Below are 25,411 nucleotides of genomic sequence, written 5' to 3'. Positions count from 1 at the left end.
ACATGGTTGTCAGTTTATGGTTGCCATGGCAACCAGCAATATCTGATATAGCTGAATTATACATCAAAATGTGCGCAATAAGATTTTAGGAAAAGTCACCAAATTTGGTTGAAATCGGATAAATGGTATAGGAGCAGCAAACGAAAATATGGTAGGGGGGCACAATGTGCCCCCCCCCCCCGTGAGAACTTTTAGCACTTTGACGTTGTAGATGGTGCAATATGATGCATGTTTTGCGCGACTTGAAGTAGTCCCACTTGCTTAAGGTAGCATTATATTTTGACGTAAATTATTATAACATTAACAATTTGGCTATAAAATGGTATTATTGAAATAAACTTCTTGTATTCATTCTTACACTGAATATTATGAACGCGACCGAGCAAGAGCGATCTTAGCGGAAGGGGGGGGGGGGGGTTCCCCCTTCTACTTGATAACTGTTTGACTTCTAATGTTGTAAATGGTGCAATTTGATGCACTTTTTGAGTGTTTTACCCACTTGGAATAGTCCCACTTCTTTAAGGTAGCAGTATATTTTGATGTACATTGTTATTGAACAATTTGCCTATAAAATGCTATCATTTAAATAAACTTATTGCATTTATTCTTACAATGAATATGTATCATGAACGCTGTCTGTTAAGCAATGAAACAGAAATAACATGCACACGAGGGTGTACATTAGGGGCATTTCTCTTCCCACACGAAGGTGATTTTGCATTTTCAGACCTGAAATTTAGTGAATTTCACGGATACGAATGTACATAGCCTCTGATTCTCTGTATGTGACGATGTGCACGTGAAAAGTATTCAAAGGTTGTTGTTTTCCATGGACATAGTATATCTGTTTTTGCACTTGCGTTCACTGTTGTAATCTCTGTTTTCTTTTTCTCTCTCTCTTAGAGTTTGTCTTCAGTTGCTCTTCGTACCTGTTTTGGTGTGCCTTCTCTTTTGTTATGTCGCCTCTTCTTTTCCCTTTACATTTTGAAGAAAAGTAGTTTCTTTTTTCACGCATTGTGTATATCTTACCTAATCCGTATAATTTGTCATTTTGCTGCCGTAGTTTCAAGGAAGTTTTGGTTCTTGTAGCTTTCAGGTTTTACATAGCGTGTTAATAACTTAGGCTATGGGAACAGCAAATGTCTAGAACTAGGCCTACATGTACTCTCGAGTTAGCGACCAGAACCGTTGCTAACGTCAAGATTATTATTTTTTATTTCTTTTGGCCAAAAAAGGAAAACAAACAAACATAAAAAGAACCATCGACAGTCGATGGTGTATCATAGTGATTGTTTACTCAACCACGCAAAATGATGAATTTATCATATCGTGACAAAAATGGAATCGCATGTCCAAAGAAAATTACAAATCGTTATTGTCTATCGCCGAGCGATGATGCAAACACATGTTGTAGAGAGCAGCGTGCCTACAGCACAGACTGGATAAAGTATAAGAGTTCGATCAGTAATTCGTAGACAGCTGAAATCAAATTTGCAAAGGGATTTTCTTATCGATTTTGATTGCAACTGTTTACGAAGCTCGAAACCTAAAATTTGGTAGGTTTTTAAAAATTCATCTCTCCGTGAGATACAGAATTAAAGCATATCTATATATTTTGTGCCTCGTAAAATACGGCAGATTGATGTAGAGGCTATGTGCCCTCGATCTGTGAGGTTGTTTCAAGTATATTTGAATATACGTTTTATGTTATTTGCTTGTTTATCGTTTTATTCCTACCTCTTATCATAGAAACATGCCGATGGCCAAACTTTTGATTTTGCGATACATCTACCTGCTTCGATGTGTTTTTTTTTTATTTCTTTGTTTGTTTGTTGATTTTCCATGAATCGCAGGTTAAGAGGAAAATGTTCAAACTCAAGCTATTGGGTGAATTTTCGCAATCAAGAGGAGAACCTGTCAGTGTATCTATTTGGAAATGACAATATCTACTCGAATGTGTCAAAATTACCATTACGTATAGAACTTAAGATGAGAGGCAGGGAGAGAGAGAGAGAGAGCATGAACAATGCAAATTAATGTCGAACTATTTGACAGCATGCAGATCTTTGAAAACGTCAAACTCAAATCCCGTTGTTCAGTCCTTGGAGTAAATTAGTGTTGGAGATCACAAAAAAAAGGAAGAAAGAAATGTCGGAGGATGCTGCTTCATGAAAACTGTGTCACAACGCAATGAAGGTAAATTATAGGTTTGAATTCAAGTACGGAACTAACATTCATTGGCTATTATAAACCGATGAAGGAGCTTCAGCAGTAGAGTGATGATGATTTTGATGGTTACAAATCGTTCGGTACGAAACCTTTACTGAAAGGCACTAGAGATTTCCGACGCCATATGGAAGTATGGAATGTGCTGCTGAATGATGTCAGATAACCAAATGTGATGAGCGAATGGGACTACAGACAATCAAAGACAACAAAAATAAAAAACATACCCCCAGCAATGTAAAACTTAATTCCAAATTTGTTGTTTACGCACAAGTAGGCTCAATATATCACCATCTACAGTTTGTCTTCATGTTACCAATTTTGTTATAGATCATCCCTACTTTCAGTGGGCTTTTGATTCTTCAAAGTGTTATTCTTTACTGTAATCATTTTGTTGAATGTAATAGCATTGTCTACTCCTTCTCCATGACATTTGTAAGCTGCCTTTCCTTCTCACTGTTTATCCGTGTCATGTTTCTGCGTCTTGTCACAATGCGTTGTTATTTTCGTACTTCTGTTATTTTTTTTTTGAAAATTTCAGATTTGACTGAATTTATTCGTTTGCAAGATTCAAGTTACTTCATATGTGTCATAACTCAGGCCGAATAGTTCATAAGTACAGCCCTATTTAACTTTGCTATTTCAAAGTGGGATGATCGTTTCGAGAATGAGAGGGATATGCCCTACTAGTAGAGCAGTTAAGCCCTCAAAATCACGTGAATTGTGCAAAATTTGACTAAAGCATGAAACTTTCACCAGTGTTAGTACATACCATAAGATTTATTTTAAGATCGGGAGGTAAGTCTGATTTGACCTCTGATGACTTCCAGAGGTCAATGTACTTTAGATATCAGAATATCAATGTTTTTAGACATTTGTGAATGATATATGTGTGACGCTCCAACAAAATGAGTCATAAGTCGCACGGGGAGTTTTCCCGTAATGAGCCGAAAATGAAGGGGAAGCACTGCTCGGGTCGAATTTTTTTTTTATGACGGATTTTGATTCCTTGATGTTTTATCTATTTGTACAGAAAATTTCAGCGTGTAAAAATGAGTACAAGTGTCCCAAATCACAGTTTTTCTGAGACCATTTTTTTTTTTCGGTTACATTTTTTTTCGAACGCTCGCCTTTGCGTTGCGTTTCGCACCTATTGTTCTCGCCCGATCGAGACTCCGCCTCCGTTGCTGGGGCGTATGCTAATGAAGCATTGCTCTTGACCCCATTGAAGACAAAACAAAGCATGGTGCGTGCGGCGGCGGCGAGGGCTTTAGAATTACGCAATAACTGTGAGCTGACCAAGGCTATCAATTGCATTACCAGCGAGTTGCGTTTGATACATGCACCGGCCACATTTCATGAAGTGGTGATTGATGTGACGCACAAATGGCGCTGAAAAATTTTATTCCAACGACGATCACGCAAAATTTATGATACTTTAAACAATATCGAACTTGAAACCTCTCTTATAGTGATGCGTGTATGTACTTTTACAGCGGTTATTGGCCTCATTAATGAATTCATTCAAATGATTATAACTTTCGGTCCGTGGTATGTGACTTGCTGTTTAAAGTTCATCTTTGGAGATATAGTAGGGCCTAAGTTGTCAATTATTCTCGTTTTTATAAAGTCGACAATTTGTGTGATAATTAGCCAAATGTATGTAATGCGTAATATTATTTCCCTGGTTAATGAAAATTATTGCCCTATTTACTTATGATGGTTTGGGCCATGACGGCATAGAGAGAAATCGGAAGACAAACATTATTATTATGCCCAAATAGCTCGTGTTCCCTTTGGAGGATATTCTGACTCTTGTCATCTGTGTATTTTTTAGAAGTAAGACCCATTTGAGAAAGTGACGGGAAGCTGTGTCGCTACTCAAAAGTGTGCTTCTTCATTTTGTTTTTGTTTTTGTTTTTTATCAGAATGCTTGCAATGATAGCTGTTTGTCGTGTATTACGTGTAGCTGATATCTGAGAGGTCAAGTCTGCAAAGAACTTGGCTAACAGCTTTGCGAAGTAGCAGCGCTAATTGCCTATTGAATTGTGTATTGTGAGGAATTCGAATGAAAGAACTCGGGCGACACTGTTCACGCCTTTTATCCGAGTAAACCCCGCATCAACGAAGCCTTGAACAATGAAAGGTAAACTTCCTGCTATCAAGGGGTGGATAATCACGCAACCAGTATTCTTTCTTCGCCATTGATAGCAGAATCAGTGACATACTGTAATGGAGCAACAGTGTTGGAGGATCGGCATTATGTCTGCTAATTTGTAAAAGAATTTTTCAGTCCCCTTTTGTGTTCAGAACCACAGTCAGGGACGCTAACTTACTTTATATCTTACAAGCTATCGTTACTATCTTAAAACGTGAATTTTATGAAAGGTTAAAAGCGATCGCGGAATCAGTTCTTCTGCATGACACCAGGCTTTTATAAAAGCATACCAAGCTTAAATCGTTTACCTGTATAGAAAGGGTGGGAATACACACTTATCGCAATAATCCGGATTTGAGAGTGATACACTCTACTATTTTTCTTCATCTTTGCCCCGACAAAGACCATGGTAATTCAAAACAAACAAACAAAGAAACAAACAAACAAACAAACAAACAGTTGCATTATATCAGAACGGCACAGAATTTTTGTGTTTCATATATGTATAGGTCATCTCTTCATGTATAGTAGGCATTTGTTGTCGTTTTTTTATAGCGTTTCCTAATAAATGCCTTTAGCGAAAACCCAACACAACTTTTATCAAGGAGGGAAGGGAACTTAAATTTGAATATAACATAGTTTACAAAAATCAGACATGTAAATAAGGCAATCATATACATCCGCATGGCTGATTGTAATCTCTTACTTTGACTATTAAACATGATCGCCTGCATTTACATGCTTTTTCGAATTTCTTGAACTTTGCCTCATTTTCTCTTTCTTTTTTTTTTTAATTGCTCGCAATATTTAAAAATCGTAACACAGTCTGCAATCCCACAATATAATGTTCCATTTGATTCGGCACTTATTAATGGTCGGGTGACGCCAAATGTTGGAAACTCGAGCGATGATACATGGCATTTTGTTTGTTGGTTTTCGTCTCATCGCTCAAAAGAATTTTGACTACGATTACAGAGGTATCATCTACAAGACTTAACTGATGGTTTACAGAAGTGATCATCAATTCAGTAAGGATAAATCAACAAGTCATGAATTCACTTTACCCATCATGTCTAATCGCACTACGACATTGTTGAGGTAACCGCGCCTTTTTATTCTCATAGTTCAAACTAATTCTAAACATAATCAAAACAAATAGTTCTTTATATCATTTCTCAAAATACTCAAAAGATGGCCTAAGTCAAAACTTTCTACAAAGATTGCATACGGCAATCTTTACTGGCCTAAACAAGTTTTCTAGAGCTATCAGTTCCCCCTATGACGATGACTTCGATTGCGTTTTGAACTTGTACCGAACTACGTTCAAAACGGCTATTACCTTTATAGTTCGATTAATGAACCAGTCTTTTGAATTCATAACCAACATTCGTAATCGTAACCATCACAGTAACATAATCCTGTCAAAAACAGTTGGAAAATGTAAATGCTATAATGATAGCGCAAAATAATTAAGTAACGATTATCTTCATATATTCTAATTCCTATGTGATGTCGCTACGAAAATGACACATGGTTTGACTACTGCTTCAAGCAAATAAAAGTAAAAAGGAATGGGATATACTTCTAATGATAATACCACGCCGTACAATGCATTCCACTGTATTGGTAACGTTTGGTTATGTTTCTGTGCGCTTTACGTACGGAAAATAAAAGGCAGATTGATGCTATTAACATGCTAACGCACAACGCATTAAAATACATCGTGTACAATGTAATGTTTCAGTATACGGTTTGAAACTTTGAATTTGCGAGTCCTTTATAAAGTTATAAGGGTTATTACATTATCAAGCAAAATTAAAGTATTTAGGGTTCCGGATTTGCTCAGAAGACTAACAATGCTTTATACATGTATGACGATCGTTCGCAACAGAGACAATCCGCTTCAATTGATATACAATGTACCTGTTTTCATAAATTGAAACAGAAACGTAAAGAAGTCAACTTTTTAACTTCATTTAGCTTTCTCTCCAATAGAACTTGATTTGATCTGCCATGCATAATATCGCTGTGTACAGTGTGTTGTATTAATTCTATTAAATTATTTAATTGGCGTGATTGTTTTTTTTTTATGCAGAATATTGCATGTAAGTATAAATTCATAATGTTTGTACATATGACATGTTCGTTGTTTTGTATTTTCATTTTTATAATATATCACGTGTCCATTATCTGATTATGACCACGAAAATATGGCGACTGTTTAAATGCGGAGTACGTACTGGAAAACTAATGTCTCCTGCCAGTATAGACAAACTAATTTCTAGTCTATCCCCGCTTGAAATGGAAATAGAAAAAAAAAAAAAACCGAAGTTCGACTTTCAGCACATTTCAACCGTTTTGTATAGTGCCTGATACATGTAATGGACATAATTCTTTAGCGCATAAGCAATCACACAACTTTCGGGAATAAATGTATGTCTTAATGATTGTATCTCATGGAAGAAAACTTGTCTCCTTGCCTCAATTTTAGCTTCTTCCTTTTCAAGCTTGCGGGAAAGAAATAGTTGAACATCAATCGCAATCATAAAGAGAGGCACATCTTTAAAAACAAACACAGGAGTACTGAGACACACTACGAAATAAAAAGGGGCCTTTTACCACTATTGACAACGCATGACATTGAAATGTTTTTTTTTTTTTTTGGGGGGGGGGGGGTAATACAATTGATTGTTCTGAAGGTTCGTTAATCACACAATGAAATATGGTTCGCTATTAGCTTAGGTTCGTTAACAAGAAAATCAAATGCGGTTCCTTTTCCGGTGGTTCCTTTACCCGAAAGTAATCAAGCAATCATTTTTATTTTAGTTAGGTTTGTGAATACAAAACGAAATGAGGAAGGCGTAAGTATCAATTCCGAATATTTGTCAGTATAATTATCTATCTCAAATGCAGAAAGATTGTAACTGTAAATGTGATGTAAAAATCATCAAGTTAATGGTTAATTGGTTAATGGTTAATTACAAAAGTGACCGAAAATAAGAAGTATATTTATGATACAATCATAATAAACCCAACGTGAAGCTGTCAGGCCTACATCAACTTTTGCTTCTGATACGTATAGCATGTGCAGCATTGGCAAGTGTGATAAGCGATAATTACTGTGGATGCAACGTCTATAAGGGAATGCCTAATATGGCGGGAATTCATAATGTTACGACTATATACAGCTGCAGCAGAACAGACGCGAAAGCAGTCTTTGATGCTCTGCAACATTACGACCATGTGCATAATTTGAGGGTTTTTAGTACATGCAAAGAACACGATCTCAAAAGACGACTATCGTTAATTAACTTCATTGATTTTCTCTACCGATGCTGTCTTTTGAACTCCCGCCTACAATGGGTTCACAGGTTCTATTTAGCTGTTGGTACTTGCTAAACGTTTCCATTGACAACAACATGGGAGGAGAATGGAAGCGATCAACGCCCTCACTAAAAGACGCTTCTCGTAATACGCATTGCGTGCTTTTTTTCTTTCTACTGTTTCCTATTGTTTGTGAGTTCAAAACTTGCGGCAAACTACACCGCAGCCGACACACAACGCGTACCGACTCATTCATGCGGCGGCAGCGGCACGGACACAAACGCACCGAAGTTTACATTCAGGCTGCCGTATTGGTCAGAATCGTTAATGATAGACCTGTCCTGCGATTGGTTAATTATCTTACACATCCAAGCTATCGCCTTATATGGTAGTGCGTGCGATGGAGCGTAAACGCCGTCGCTAAGCAGGACTGTTGTATTGTTTCGTCCCGTGAAAGAAACAGGTCGTGAGCTTGAACATAGCCTGAACTTTGAGAGCGATTTTCTCCGTTAGTTAGAAAATGGACTGACATCATAAGCGTAGTTAATATTCGTTTTTATGATCTAAAGGGATGTTGAAATGAGTTGTATTATATATCAGTGTAAAGCTTAGAGTCTGTAGAATTCACATATATTATTCTATAGGCATAACTACGATTTCATTTTTTGCGACTTTTGACTCATTCCGACGGAGCGCATCACATATGCGGTTATGCTGCACTAAACATGCATTTATACCACAGAGAAATTATTTCCAGATTCAACAGAGCACTGACAGGTTTTTACCTTTGACCTCTGATGACCTTCAGAGGTCAATGAACTTTAAATATCAGAATATCGATGTTCTTAGACATTTGTGAATGATATATGTGGTTATGACTCACTAAACATGCATCTATACTACAGGGAAACCATTTTCTGATTCTACAGAGCATTGACAGGTTTTAACCTTTGACCTCTGATGACCTATAGAGGTCAATGCCCTCAAAATATCATATTGATCTGTGATGTCATTGGTTAATGGTAACCATTGTTAAGATATACAAAACAAGCATATCTTGTCTTACAATGAAATTGTCTTCATATTCTCAAGAGCAGACAGGTTTCTACCTTTGACCTCTGATGACCTTGAGAGGTCAATGACCTCAGAATATCAGAATATTGAACTATGACATCATTGGTGAAAGGTCAAACATGGTAAAGATGTACAAAACAAGCATATCTGTGTACAATGACATTGTCTTCATATTCCAAGGCACACAGACGAGTTTCTGTCCTTTGACCTCTGATGATCTCGAGAGGTAAATGACCTTAAAGTATCAGAATAGTTTGGCATCATCAATGGTAAACATGATGAAGTTCCAGAGAGCACTCGTAGGCCCTGCTTATTAACGAGCCATTACCTTTCACCTATGAAAATCACACAAGGTCAAATACCTCTAATGAAATGTGAGGATATTAATATTGATATTGCGATAGTTAATGGTTAATTGTTTATAATGTAGGGCTTACAAACCATGCATTTCTGTTACCAAAAAAGTGGCTACTCATTCCGCAGAACTTTTCCGGTAATTATCTAAGTCGGGTATGTGCACAGAGCAAGGGGTGCCGATCTGTTTTCACGTGGGGGGGGGGACTTGGAAAATATGTGTAAGCATAAGTTCATGGTGCAAAGGAATGAAGCGGAGGGGGAGGGGGAGGGTGTGGGTGGGGGATTGGATTTTTGCAGGCTTAGGCCTGAAATCAGTGATTCAGTGTAGCTCTTATTTAACGTGTGCGTCATCACTTATATGGAAGTTGATAGGGTGTGGGCGCATCTCACCTACCCCCCTCTCAAAGACGAAGTTTTTGATTTTTTTAAAAAGAATCTGATGCATACGTTTTGGGGAATATTTGAAAAATTATGGATCGCCAAAGTGTACCAAGTCTATGGGAACCCAGCAAGGACAGCGTTGGCGAGGGTAGGGTATTCCACTCCCATTCAAGAGAGCTCTTGTATTTTGAGAAATGACATTCAACGACCTGGCACACATGCACTTTTAAAGGAACACCTCGAAATTTGTATCAGAAAAGTGTAGTCAGCCATCTATGGAGGGAGACCAATCAACAGAAGGATGTTGGTAGAGGTATCCCCACCCACATTATGGAGCTTTTGCATTCATTTGTTTGCAATTCAATGATCTCGTGCCACTCTTGGTTGAACTACCATTTTGAAAAAAAAAAAGTCCATACCCAAATGTGTAGCCATAATCAATGCATGGAGGAGAAGTTGATACAGCGAGAGGAGGGTAATATGAAAGGGGCTGTCCCCCAACCCTTCCCATGCTAGGGAGCCTTTGCAGTAAGAATAGAAATGTTTAAAAAAAAATCTTGTATACGCATCTATGATGGAATATTTGGGAAATTATTAGTAAAAGGAGTGTACTAAATCTAAGGGTAGAAACCGAGGAGGGATTGTTAATTGAAAGATACAATACCCCCTCCAACAAGAGGGATTTTCTTCAATATGTTGGAACTGAAATTAAAGATCTAGTACATACTTTTCGATGATATAGAACAAAAATGGGACAAAAGCACTGAGCGTATATGGAAGGGGACCTAACGAAAGATAGTATGGGGGAGGGGGTATGCAAAGGAGATTTTGCCTTTTAATCTGGTGCATACTATAGCTGAAATGTTCAGTGACAATTCATTTTCTGTCAAAAAAGTGAGAAAAAAAATCTGCATCTCAGGAAATACTTGGAGGTAAAGTTTTATGTCCCCACCATTCCCCCTCCCATGTTTTCTCGGGAGGCGGGGCAAATGCCTCTTGCCCTCCAAAATGAACACTCGTGCATATATAGGAAAGCCTTTTCATCTTTAGAATTCAAATAAAATATCTCTTAAAAACATTTTTCATAGAATTAGGGAAATTATCATTCCCCAAAGTATGTTATATCTGTGGAAGGAACCAAGCAGGGAGAAGGAGTCTATTGAAAGGAGATATCCCCGCTCACAGAAGGGAGATTTTGCATTTCAGAATCAAATTTCAACAATCCGATGCACACTTAAAGTGAAAAACTTAGGCAGTTTTCTGTCTAAAAAGCAAAAAAGCAAAAACAAAAACAAACGACAACAAAACAAAACATAGTCCACATCTCAGAATTTAATGGGGTGGGGGTCAACTATCCCTGCCACTTCCCCACCCCTCCTCCAAACTGATGCCCCGGTATGTGCATGTGTTTTATTCCACTTATTGAAAAGAAGAGAGAGTTTTAAGAAACAATATTGTTCAGTGGTCGCTATCCCAGTCAGGTAAATTGTTTATCAATAAGGTGATTTCCATCACCTGTATACCTTAAGATGATGTAGGCCTGATATTTGCTTTGCACGTTATTACATCTATTTTCTTTTTTAGTTGATTCTCGTTTATATTTTGATTTTAAAGTTGTTTACTTTGCCATGATTTTATTTATACATAGAAAAAATAATCCACGACTGAAAATGAAACTGATACATTATTTAATGATTGACATGATGCACATATTGTGTATTTCTATGGCAATAAAAGTGAGCAATTCAAAAGGCGTGTACTCATTTCACATGAACATTAGCGATGATCCTCTGATCTGTGGAGGATATTGAAAGATATGCATCAAAATGTAAGAATATTGATGTCTGGTCTCATTGGTTTGTAATGGCCAGCTGCTTATCAAATAATAATTATACCAAAAGAAAATGCATTTTGTGTGTGTGTGTGTGTGTGTGTGTGTGTGTGTGTGTGTCCAAAATTGTATGCAGGGTATTCCACAGACAGTTCAATTATGACTTCCATCTAGGACAATGAGCGGTTATTTTTTCTCAACTACAATGTAATATCAAAATCTATTGAAAAAACACAGTGGTGGCTGGGTCTAACACATTATCATTCTTTTTCGTTGGAGATCCATGCCGGATGGTCAAAACAAATATATATATATAAAAAAAAGATGTCTCAGACCTAATTGTTATGACAAAGCATCATATCCTCGTATACCCAACCCAACCCTCTATGTCCAGACAATGTAAACCACCCCATTGACTTACTTGGAGATTTAGAATATCCTTTGCAAACAGAGACATCCGAACCTTTGCAGTGCCGACCAAGATCTACCATGGAACTGATTGGTATTGGCTCTGCATCATTGACAGCAGATCTCGTTTCCTATTTTCTTTCTTCTACTTCTTCTTCTTCTTCTTCATTATACTTTGTAATCTTGTAATATTCTGCCATGGAGCCTTTTCTTAATCGGTTAAAGAAGGTATCCAAAGAGCTATATGAAGCAAAAAACAACCAACAAAAGCAAAAACAAAAAGAGAGACATCTGTATCTTTAATAGCAGAGCTAAATATTGAGTATCTCTCTCCTGAAGTGTTTCAAAGAGATACAAGAGACAGTGGCCTAGAGTAGCGGTGACCTTTTTTTGGAGTAGGCCTACTTTGTGTTCTTGCAAATGATGCCTGACATTTCTGGTCATTGGCTCTTTTTGAAGAATGCGGCAATTAATAGAGCCACAACTTTCTGCAGAGTGGATGTTGTGGAGTTCTTGATGCAGAACATCATCGCTGAATTTGCCTGTGCTGTACTTTCTGACAGGGATTGCCATTGTATTTTTGTTTTGTTTTGTTTTGTTTTGTTTTTTGTTTTTTTAAGTGTGGCTGTAACACTGCTTGTTTTGCATGTGATGGTCATTGCAGCTGAAGAGTGCATATCTTCTCTGGATCATTCCAAACTTCATGATGTTTCCCTAGGTGAATGGATCCCAGATGGTGCATGCATATTCCAGGACAGTCCTGAGCGGCATGGAGTAGCAAAACACCTGAACTTTATGATATCTTCATCTGGAGAGAGTCTTTGGTTGAAGTATAACCTTTTTCAGCTGCTGTGGCGATGTGATTCCAGCTGAGCTTCCTATTGGAGTAGACTCCAAAATATTTTGCACAATCCGCTTTCTCCATGGTTTGCCATGAATGCTTATCTATTCCCTGGGTAGGTCTCGGATGGCAATAGCTAGTTGCAATACACAAGATTGCTTCATGTGGAATGCATGTTTGGCCTCACAGTATGTCGAAGTTTTCAAGATGGTCCATGATGTCGCAGCTGTGGACTGTATACTCCAGGACCATGCATGAGTCATTCATCGCAGTCATACTGTAACAGCCCACCAGCTTTACACTGGCCAATACAGGCCCACCAGCTGGAAACTACGCAAATTTTTCCTATGACCTTGACACTTAGGCAAACCAGTCCCATAATGAGTCCAACACATGGGGGAAAAGATCTACGAGACCTACACTGAATAGCTTAAGCGCTCTGTATATCAGTCTCGTGGGCCTTGTTTTCCTTGAGTGTCGAGATAATGGCCATATATGCCTATATTTGCTAGTCTGCATAACTAAGCCAAACATAACATTTCTATTTGAGGTCACTGCCATCACTCAAGAAACTTAAGCTTTATTTCTGAAGTAATTGACCTCTCACATTCCAGAGACCTGTTGCTATAAACCAATGCTCTGTGGAATATGCATACATACTTTGATCAAAACGTCAATGCGTGATTTGTACATGATTAAGCATTTACGATTAAACCAATGAAGCCAAATATCAATACAGGTAAGCCTACACATATTCTGATATTCTATAAGCTCAGTGACCTCTCATTGTCCTGAGAGGTCAAAGTTGGATATAATGCACAGGCTATAATGACCAATGTTCCATGGAATGACAAGATTCTTCTATCATAGCATAAATGCTAATAGCATAATGCATGATTGTACATCGGGTATTAGTTGACCATTGACTATATATAAAATATCAATATTCTGATATTTTGAGGTCATTGACCTGTCACCTTCCTCAGAGGTCAAAGGTAGAGACACGTGAGTAATTTCTCTTGCTCTGTGGAATAGGAAAACAATTCAATTGTAATACAAATGAATATGACATCTTAGTCATGTTTATCATCAACCAATTGCACCAAATATCAATGTTCTGACATTTTGAGGTCATTGACCTCATCATAGGTCATCTGAGGTCATCAGAGGTCAAAGGCAGAAATCTAACTCGAAAGGCTCAGTGGAACATTGAGGCAATTCCTCTTACAAAAATTGGTTTTTAGTACATAATTATCGTGTTTCAGTTACGAGTGACGCATCAAAATATCAATTTTCTGACATTTTGAGGTCATTGACCTCTGGAGGTCATCAGAGGTCAAAGGTAGAAATCTGTCAGGGCTCTGTGGAACATACAGACAATTTCACTGTGACAAAAATTAAGTTTTAGTACATCATTACTGTGTTTGTCATTAACAATGATGCAAAATATCAATTTTCTGACATTTTGAGGTCATTGACCTCTGGAGGTCATCAGAGGTCAAAGGTAGAAACCTGTCAGGGCTCTGTGGAACATAAAGACAATTTCACTGTGAAAAAAATTAAGTTTTAGTACATCATTACTGTATTTATCATTAACCAATGACGCAAAATATCAATTTTCTTAGATTTTGAGGTCATTGACCTCTAGAGGTCATCAGAGGTCAATTCAGACTTACCTCCCGATCTTAAAATTAATCTTATAGCATGTACTAACAATGGTGAAAGTTTCATGCTTTAGTCAAATTTTGCACAATTCTTCGGCTTATCTGCTCTACTATACGTAGTGCCAATAATGAAATGAATGGTGAGCGTTTTCAGTTGCAGGCACGTGGCTTCAAACACCAGCGCTGGCTTGCAAGCACGAGTCATGCTGCTCCGAGCGATTGAACTCGCGGTGCTGAGAGTGAACTGCTTTTCTAGCCAAAGCCACTTTTTTTTTCTGATTTTCCTGGATTGGTAATAAATATGTTAGTGGTATACTATCGTAGAGTAACAGAATTGTATTGAAGTCATATTATGATCGGAAGGGCAGTGGCTGGCGACAGGTTGATCGGATCAACATCCTTGATTGGATACGGCGTTAGAAAAAAAATTTCGGAAAGCGTGTACACTTTAATCAAGCAGATCACGGCAGCACCTTCTCTTTCAGGAGTTATGTTCATCCTTCAAGCTCCCCCTAGCAACCGCTAGTGTGTATTGTACTCAATCACTACTCGGATTATCTCCGCCGTTACCAAGGAATTGCGCGCTCAAAAATCCCTCACGGACAAAACCTGCCGATTTCAATAGCGTACGCCCGCCCGCAGCACGCATAGACAAAAGAATGATTAGTAGGTGCTTTCTTCTAAAGTGAACAAAAGACACTCTTCCAGGGCCCGGGAAAATTACTTTAGTTTCAAATGCAGGATCTGTGACTAACAGACTCAGATTTGGGAATAAATTACTGAGGTAGAAAGAGAAACTGCTAAGACAAAATAAACTGCTAGTATCTTTGAAATCGTACGATTTTAGAAGACAATTTTGTTATCATTTGAAAGAGGAGATGTAGCTCTAAAACTTTCTTTCAGGGTCAAGGGAGCATTCTATTGAAGAAAAACCACGACTGACACTTTTTCTTTCCGTACTACACAAACATTTCTATAAAAAAATGATGATATCAATTATTTCTGCAATATTTCAAGTTCGGGAAGATATTACGGTAAAACTACATGACACGAAAGAACAATTATTTCTTGATATGTGTTGTGTATATAGAACTCAATTCAAAACAACCGAAAGTTACAAAGATATGGAAGTGTTAAATAACACTGTCAATTCAGTTTCGAAACGTTCTGGCATTGGGTAAAACCCTCTGGCACGTTAAAGGTTTTGGGCCTGGTACATTAAAGGGATCGTATAGTTTTGGTTGAGACCTAATTTCAGGTTTCTAACGTTTTTTTTTTTTTTTTAATGAGATAATGAGAAACCGCTTATAAAATATGAAAGAGCATGCAATTCTATGAGGAATTCAACGTTTATTTGATGAAAATTGGTTTTGAAATGGCTGAGATATCAAAAAAAAAAAAAGAGCAATTATAATAAAGTGTGGGACCCACACTTTATTACGATCACTTTGTTTTACTTTATTTTTGGATGTTTCTGTCATTCCAAACCTGATTTTCATCAAATAAACTTTGAATTCCTCTTAAAATGGTATGCTCTGTACTATATCATAAGTGTTTTCTTGGTATCTCACAAAAAATTAAAAGCCTAATTTTCATCTCCACTAATGCTGTACCATCCCTTTAAGAGTTTAAGAAGAGTTAAGGAACATAGAATATCATTAAAAAATGATAAATAAATGTGAATTTAGTTATGATTTACAAAATTTGAATATCCATGACAGATAAATTACTAACCAGTCAAATTTTATGAGCTCTTAATCATTTCTTTGCAATTTTGGTCCTAATTCGGCTGTCAAGATAAAATTGTGAGAAGACTTGTCTCTCCTAACCCAGGTAAAACACATAGGTAGTACAAGTCTACATTATTTTTGATGGCGTTGGCACTGATCTTAAAAAAATAGATAATTTCCGATATACCTTGCCATTAGACCATATCTTTAATCCTTCATTCTCCACTGTATGTTGTCTTTATTCATTGAAAATATTACAAGTTATTCACACTCAAGTAACAAATTATTGTCCTATCTCTATTATGTCACGTCAGCACAATGTACCGACATGCTTTCTTATCTTGAATTTTCTTATCTTTGTCAATGAAAATGGCACAAAAAGAGATGAAAGTAATTGATGAGAATAAACACTAACAAATAGCCCAAGGGGATGAGTTAAAAATGACAGCAAATGCATAACACGTCTCAAAACGCCATCACTTCATATCCAATCAATAAAAATATTACACCTTATTAAAAAAAAATATGAAACATTATTAAAGGTATTAGGATGTGGGATATGATTATTGAAGGACATTTGAATTTAAGCAGTGTCAAAAATGAAGAGAAAATAACATAAACTACTGTAATAATTGACAATATCGTTTGTTGGATGGAGAATACAATTAAATTGCATGAAATTATTGTTCAATCCTATGCCAACAATCAAATTAATTTAAACGAAATTCATTAGAGGCACTTTGTATCTTCAATAAATGCTTTAAAATTAGAACACGTCAGCTGAGTTTGACGGAGATCGGACAGTCCGTCCTAATGTTCCGAAATTCGAAAGTTGGTTTTAGGACTTTGCACCCTCATCGCTGGCTGAGACGGCTTCAGCAATTCGTGATGTTACAGTGGTGGAATTCAACAACATCAAGATTTTTTTTTTTTTTTTAAGGTTCACTTTCCCTCGTAATTGACAATACAGTAGTTCAGGGTGATTTCATCCCTCTACGGTCTGAAGCTTGATGAGCCAATGTGTGTGTGTGTGTGTGTGTGTGTTTATGCTAGTAAAATATCGGTTAATGAAATTATCTCTAAATGTTGATTGTTCCATTTGAATAATTAGATTTAACCAATCACTGTAGACGCCCTATCCAGAGGTGGTGGCATAATGATTATAATCAATGCAATTGAAATTGATATAACTATTTTGAGCAGAATATCTGACTTTTTTTTTCTCATGCTTCACTGATGTGCTCTTTTAACAACTCTGCATGCATTGAAGACACACATAATCATGCAGACGGAATTGAGGCCAGTGCAAAGTAAACAGTTTAATGATCAAAGGGAAACGCAGCAGCGACAGGATTGAAACAATTATTGGTGACTTCATTATTCTGCGTTTAAACAGAAACCGAGGCAAAATAATGATAAGTATGATAATAATAATAATGATAATAATGATAAGAATAATAATAATGAAAATAATAATAATAATAACAATGATAGTAATATTAACAATAATGATAATATTAACAAGTATGATAATAATAATAATAATAATAATAATAATAATAATAATAATAATAATAACAATAATAATAATAATAGATAAAAAAGAATGCAAGCTCACAAAGGACGTTCATCGGCGCGCTTGGAGCGAAACCGCAGCAATTAATCTTGCAAGAAGCTCAAATCAAGTAATTTCAAAAGAGTGCATGGATGAAGTGTAAACCACTGCATGCGCTCGTGATCATTGAACCAATGCAATGATCACAAACTGGAGTAGAATTAATCTCACACCTATATTCGTCATGAGGGATCGGCTTCATTAATATTCAAGTTGACACTGTCAGGAAAAGGACTGAAATCTATTCTTCTTTTTAAACCACAACAAAGAATAATATTTACTGTTCTCCACATGTTCACTTTGTTATTCTTATATTTGAATGTGTTCGTCTATTCATTTTCTCCTAATTCCGATTAACTTTGATTTCCTTGTGTTTCTTCTTCTTTATAATTTTCCTTTTTTGTTAAACTATATGCACAACTCAAAAGATATACGTTTATCAATATTCCTATCGCAAGCAACCCGACCAGTACAGGCGGTTAGCCAATCAAAATTCATATCGAAAAGACACAAACATGCAGCTGGCCAATCTCTTCTGATATGGCGAGTAACAAGAAAGGAAATTAGCCAATGATGTGATTCTGGCCACGAGGATCAACAGGCAATTCTACTAGAGACTTATCGGTTACTTATTACAGTACGTGTCTGTGATGCTGTCTTTTTTAAGCTTCTGTTTAAGCGACATATTCTTACAGCAAAAATATTAGGACACAGATTGAAACGGGAGCGTTCAGTCTGGACCTGCGCCAGTTCCGACCAACACGGGACTCTAGATATCCACTACAACAAATCTTGCTCACTGCGGCATAGGAGAGGAAGGAGAAGCATACCTTTGTTGATAACAAGGCAAATTATTCAGAACTTCAACAATTTATTTGTAAGTTCGTATACCTGCAGTCATGTCCAGAAAACTGTTCCTGCTTTGCTTTGCCGTCACTGTCGGTTTGATTTTGCCGAACCTCCCGGGCTCCAGTGCAGGGGCGTGCGGTTGCCCTCCGCTGTGGACTGGCTTCCAGGGCATGTGCTACAGGTAACAGGTTTATTCTTTGATTTCCATTTTTAGTGCCATAGTTGTTTGTCTTTCATTAGATTAAAAAGTAGCAAATTCCTTGTATGTATTCAATGGTCAAGCAGCACACCTTACTTTAAAATTTTCTGCAACCCTGCATTAGTATTTTGTCTCTAGGTGTGCTTTTTTGATTTTATGTGTTTGTATATATATATATATATATATATATATATATATATATGAAGAGTTTGTTTGCAAAAACCGATAAGTCCATATTTGCCAAATGGAGATATTTGCTATCAAAGGTCAAGAAAAATGAAGAGAATAAAAAGAAAATTGTTGCTTCTTTTGACCATAACTTCAAAAATGTACCTTTATATGTAGCGACCATTATATCATTAAAAAGGTATTATTTTGTACTCTTTGACAGAGACCGTACTTCAAAATCTTCAAAAATGGACTTGTCGGTTTTTGCAAACAAACTCTTCATATATATATATATATATATATATATATATATATATATGTGTGTGTGTGTGTGTGTGTGTGTGTGTGTGTTGTATTGTTATTGCTGTTTTTTTTTTTTTCTTCTTGTTTTTGGTCTTTTCTTGTTCTTGGGGGACGGAGAGGGGGCAGAGGAGGAGAATAACCAGACGCAGACTATAACAAATCGAAGCAAATGCACAATGATTCTTATTTTACCAGGGGTACCGTTGGGGTGTTCGATGAGATGAGGGAGAATTAAATAATGACCGGATTATTGTGCTGACTTTGGTAGCTCCACTTCAGTTTCCATTCTGCATCGTCGAGATATTAACCAAACTTTCGACACAAATTATCGTGACAAAATATACTTTCTAGTTAATAAGAGGGAAAATTATTGTCTATTTTTTGTAATAATACAAACTGGGTACATTCTGAAGGTTTCGTGATAGTGACTGCAAAGATTTTTCTTTCATTGACAACTTAGTATTAAAACAAGTCAACAAACGAACAGAAGGGCGAAACCCCGGTTAGAGCTTGATATTCATGTAGTCGTGTTAAAATAGATGAAGGGTCTTATTACGTGGTACTGTGCCTTGACGTACTGTAAGTGCCAGAATAGGACAAGTGAGCGCAGAGAACAGAGTTAAGACGGGGTGTTTTTCAAAAATGATTAAGAAATAGTTCTGAGCCGAACTAATGCAGTAAATTAGGCAGGCGAGAAATAAGAGGGGAGAAAAGACAGTGATGAACCAAAAGTTAAGAAGAATAGGGCATTATTTCTCCAAAATTGTTTTCAAATTCACACTGTTCCTCTAGACTAAGCATGGAATGCTTCAAAGGGGTACTGATAAGAATATTTGAGTGGCATCTTTTCATGATTTGTGCTAAACGTTAATGTAACACGTTTTAGAACGTATACGTTTAACGTCAAATTTTGCCCACGTAATTGCACAAAGTACAAGTTTTGGAAAACGTTTTTAAAAACTCAGGGGACGTTAAAAAATGAAACGTCCTTTATAAAACGTTTGTAAACGTTATCGGATGTTACAAAGGTGAACGTCCGGTTCCTAACGTATATCATATATTTCCATATCGGCCCTATATTCATGAATATTCCAGTAAGAATATCTTTGACAATTGGTAGAAGTAGATAAAAGACACTAAAATCATAAGCATTTATGCTCGGTTCAAATCTCTTAACTGCAATAAAAGTGTACTTGTGTACTTCAAATAGAGTTATTGGTGGTCTCCTGAAGAGGTATTTTCCTATTCTGATAGGCTTAATTAAGGTTGTGTGATTTAATCATACAAATGTAGTATAACCGTATCTTCACACATTACAACTATTTTGCCGAATATTATACACATATATGCGTTAGAAATAGGATGCAGTAGGTATAAGTGGTAGGACATCACGAACAGGTAGGATCCTACCTATAATTTCATGAATAGATAGTATGCCTAATTTTGCCAATTACGATTTTAAAGGTTGATTTAACGTTCTTAAAACGTTTATAAGAAATTATAAACAGAGACAAAGACTTAGAATTCTTAAAACTTTTAATTCTTTTTCCGGACGTTCTAGAGGGATTAACATTTTAGAGGGACATGAAAGGTTTTGTAAACATATAAGACTTTTTACACGTACGTAAAAAAGTTATTCAAAATATTTCCTTATTATTCAAAAAAAAAAGTTTTCAAGATTTTCACAAAACGTCCACAAAAAGTTTCGAATATCTTAAAAATGTTTCCTGGATTTGAACTTCTTTAACTTCAAAAACGTTTTCAGAAGAAAGTGAAATATTGTGAAAATTTTGAATTGCTTTTAAACGTTTTATTATGATTTATGTAACGTCCATTTGAAACGTTTATAATAAGTCGAAAAACCTTCCACAAAATGACGTTCTGAAAATATATCGCCAAAATGTCTAAATAACAACCTTGACATGCTTAAAGACCATTCAGCAAACGTCTAATTGTTAGCTGGGTGCATGCTTTACAGTCCAATGGCTTTGATGCTCCATTCTCCAAATTGCTCCTCCAGAGAATGTGGATATGGACACCAAGGAAATGGTTCTTGATTTTAACATGAAATTAATCGCATTCCGGAGGAAATGTTAAAATCGTATACCTATTTTGGTTATGACATTGTATAAACAGAACGAATACTTCAATGCATGTTCTTCTTTAAATCCTTCTGTTATTGAAAAAAAGGAGTGCCTGTACATTACGAAAAGTTAACATTTGTCATCTAGCACACATATGTGCATAATTATGTTCATTTAGCATTTGAATATCAATGTATTTTTCTCTCGGATTGGGTTATTGGTTAATGCGTAATTTCTACCTTTGAGAAGCATTTTAGAGCTAAAAGAGTACAATTAGCATTAATTTTACCATCTATCTATTGTCAATATTTCAAAGGGTAGAATGAAGTATTCTATAGTTCATTCAGGTCATATCTTGGTAATCGATACAATTGCTTATTTCTGTTACAAAATTATTGAGAGTTTGTGATTCGTGAAATTTAGAAGTGATTTCTTTGAATTAATGTTCCCGCTACAATCTGTATTATTTTATCTACTTTTTTTTTTTAGTTCATGCATATTTATTTGAAATTATCCGGCGAAACTTACCCGAAAAACTGTAGCAAAGGCAGTACATTCAGATGAATGTATCATTTTCTTGGGGGGGGGGGGGGGGATGGGCAAGATGATAATCTCATCAGGGTAAAAAAAAAGACAAAGAAAAACAGAAAAGACAGGAAGATACCGACGCAGATACCGACAAACCCGATGCACATGTTATAATATCAATTCTTATAGAAAGCACACGAAAAATGAGTACAAAACTTTCTATGCCTACCTGCTAATGTGCTGAAGAGCTTTTACGGTATTGTAAATACTTTTTATCAGCAAGTGTCATGTGGCAGGAGGTTGAAAAACTGACAGTCAGTCATAGGTTGCAGAATTTCTGGAAGTCTTTTATATGCTGCAATTTGATGTTTGATTTTTTTTTTTCAGACTGAAATTTGAATATTTCATTATTTTAATAGAGTTCAATTAGTGTGGATTTATAGAAATTAAGATTTATCAATTGTGACCCTGCACCTCAAAACAAGCAAAAAGTCACCAAACATGAATTTTTAGCTAAGACCATATTCTCAAAGAGCAGACTTTAAGCTTTAAAATGATGTATAACTCAAATCAAATGGACTCTCCTAATCTATCTAAATATTGGAAAGACAGCACAAACTCAGGAAAAGTGTGAAGTGAGAAAAGAGGCTCTGAAGTACAGTGGTTATTCAAGCGCTTAATCTTTACCAAACCGTGCTGGCTCTGCGATGAATGGGACAAAAAACAGGAAGTAAACCACCAGAGTAACAACAATGAAGGGATTATCAAATGAAACTGAAATTGTGCGTGCCTCATTAACACATTCTGTCCATAATTAATGCCAACTTTCAAAGCAGTAGCACTATCCTTTCGAAAGTTATTAGAGTTGAAAGTGAAGAGTCTGTGTGGACAAGGTTTTTCAGAAATGAAAAAGGGATTCTAAAGACACTCCTAATCACACTATTCTACCAAAAATGTTTGAGATAAACTGCTAAAAAACACACTTTTCTGCCGTTTTATTATACCAAAGTTTAGCATAATATAAAAGAAGACCCAGTCTTACCGAAAATATGGAAAAGTTAAGTTCGGCTGGGTTGACCCATTTCACTTATTTTCAGTCCTCACGCAAAATCAGTGTGTGCGACTTTATGTTCGTTTTGATGTGCACGGTCACAATTCATTCTGGTAAGAAGTTAATCACTTTCCATACACCTGATGATATGAATACGTGCTTGACTTATGTTATAGGTACTTTTCAGCGGAAAGTGTGACATGGCAGGAGGCCGAAAGACATTGCCAGTCATTTACGAAGCCATGCTGGGACGAGGACGCCACCACCGGTCAGCTAGGTCACCTTGTGTCCATTCACTCCCAGGAGGAGATGGATTTCCTTAGTACTCTCTTTGAATCCATACGAGACAAACGTGTACGTATACCCTCAACGAGAAACTTTACGTCTCATTTTGCCTCTAAGCCGTGGAGGACGGACTGATTTGGGTACAACATTTCCCATAGATGTAGTCGGGACTCGTTCTCAGCGGGTGAATTACATTTGCTGGAAATGCTGGTGACATTAATTTTGAATAAATCAAGAAGTAACAAAATTAACAAAAATAGACAAAGAAGAAGGGACTTCAAACTTTCAATACAGAAATGAGATCACAACGAACTTTTGTGAACAAGTTGTGAATGATTCCTTATAAGATTTATTGTGATTTATATGTTTTGGAGATATTTGTGTTGATATAATATCTAGGTCCATGTTATGACAGGCTGACATTAAAACATATCTCTGGTATTTGAAAATAGTGTACAACGTAGTGAGTAAACTTGCAAATGCATAATATGAATAAAGACACTATATATAGGCTGCTAGGAGAAAGTGATAATAGTAATCTCCTATCTTTGATATACTTAAAATAATACTAATGATAACACACACACATGCATTCTGTGAAAAAAAGAAAGAGGAAGGCCGGCTCAAATGACTCCTATGGCAAATTGAGGTTTCCGCTGAAAGTAGGAAAGAAAATAAAAACGTCCAAACGCTTTCTACAACAAAGAATATTGGAGAAAAAAGAAATGAGACATTTTGTTAATAATACAAAATCAGAAGAAACTAGAAATTAGAACTTAAAATTCCAACACCGTCCAAATTAACTATAGCAATTTCTAAGTAATTACATATATTTATCATGGAACGTTTTTCTACAATCATTTGTGACTGACTTCATCTAAAAATCAAATGATCGTACTTTTGACATCCCATGCACACACACACACATACGCACACACAAAAAATCTCTGTAACTTTCAGTGAAAAACTCTTTTGATTCATTTATTCTCAAACATAACAGAAAGTGTTATTTGACATGAGTCCTGGCTTTCCACGGGTTCGCTAGACTAGTATTTGTTCTCAACTTCGCATGTATACACTTGAATGCATGTGTAGAATGTGTTTCTGTTTGTGTGCGAAAGTACATGCATCGCCTTTTTTTTTACATCTAAGAGGATGACAACAGGGAGCATTAAAAGAAATGTGACATTCCTGTGCGTTTGGTGCATTTTTCATTTTCAGTTTTATACTTTATCTTTATCCCTTTTAAAGAAGCATTACATTGTGATCACACAAAATATGTACCATGCACAAAAAGACCGAATTTTCAAATCTCCCAAAATGTATTTGTAATAATTATGCAATGAAGCTAATCTTTTAATTCATTTCCTTTCTCTTCTTTTAACCTAACAGCAACAGTTCTCAGGTCGACAAAAGGTCTGGATTGGACTGAATGATTTGGAGTCTGAGGGTTCCTTTGAATGGAGTGACGGTTCGGATGTCAATTACACCTTCTGGTTCACGGACCGACCAAACAGCCTTAATGATGAGCAAAACTGCGTGGAATATGACGTGGCTTGGGACTACAGGTGGAACGATTTTGAGTGTAACCCTTCTCATGACGACTGGATTGTTAGAGGTTTTGTCTGCAAGCTAGGGCATTGGCTTTAATTTCTGGGCTTTATAACGAAGAAGGTGCTGTTTTAGGAGATGAAATCACAATCTCTCCCAAGAACATGCATGCTCTGCACATGGCGCGAAGAAGTTATGCACTCTATCGCAGGTGTGGATATCATTATAAAAAGAAAAATAGATCGCCGTAATCTTTTTAATCATGGAAAATTGTGTGTTTCTTTTTCAGTGTTCAAAGAACGGGACAAGGGGGAAAATCAGTAAAAATAGAACTTTCATTTCATTTCATTCCATTCATTACATTTATACCATGGATAAAAATGCCTAATCAGCAAAAGATGTTTGTCAATGGGGCTGTGGATCAATATACATAAATCATGTTAACATGATAAGAAATGTTTTAGATAAAAACAAGCAAAAACATCAACATTTGTTGCACTACATCAACAGAGTAATAAGTGAACATAACATTTTTCCTAACACAAATCTTCACAATTACTTGCAGAGTGTACTCAAATAAAACAAAATATAAGTAATAGATATAAATTGATATCTAGGTTAACTTTTAAACTTTCAACGCTGCTTTAAAAATGCAAAAATTCATAACAACCAATTACTCAATCCAAAACATTTAGAATGTCAATGCCAAATTGGGCAAACGAGTAGATAATCATTAGAATTTCAATTTATCTAGGCATTGATTTTTTTTTTTGAAAACATTATT

The 25,411-nt window shown here is 36.3% G+C and overlaps 1 protein-coding gene across 1 annotated transcript; it reads left to right on the top strand.

The window, feature by feature from the left end:
• The first annotated feature begins 18,502 nt into the window (after positions 1-18,502).
• On the top strand, positions 18,503-24,726 carry LOC140239205 (echinoidin-like). Its single transcript, XM_072319086.1, has 3 exons — positions 18,503-18,639; positions 22,968-23,145; positions 24,475-24,726. Exons 1-3 carry the CDS (start codon positions 18,509-18,511, stop codon positions 24,724-24,726), a joined length of 561 nt encoding a protein of 186 aa, XP_072175187.1. The 5' UTR covers positions 18,503-18,508.
• Positions 24,727-25,411: the final 685 nt, after the last annotated feature.

Source organism: Diadema setosum, chromosome 15 (assembly GCF_964275005.1).
Source record: "Diadema setosum chromosome 15, eeDiaSeto1, whole genome shotgun sequence".
Classification (NCBI taxonomy): Eukaryota; Metazoa; Echinodermata; class Echinoidea; order Diadematoida; family Diadematidae; genus Diadema; species Diadema setosum.
Note: the sequence above shows the minus strand (reverse complement) of the source record. Positions and strands in the feature narration are given on the sequence as shown.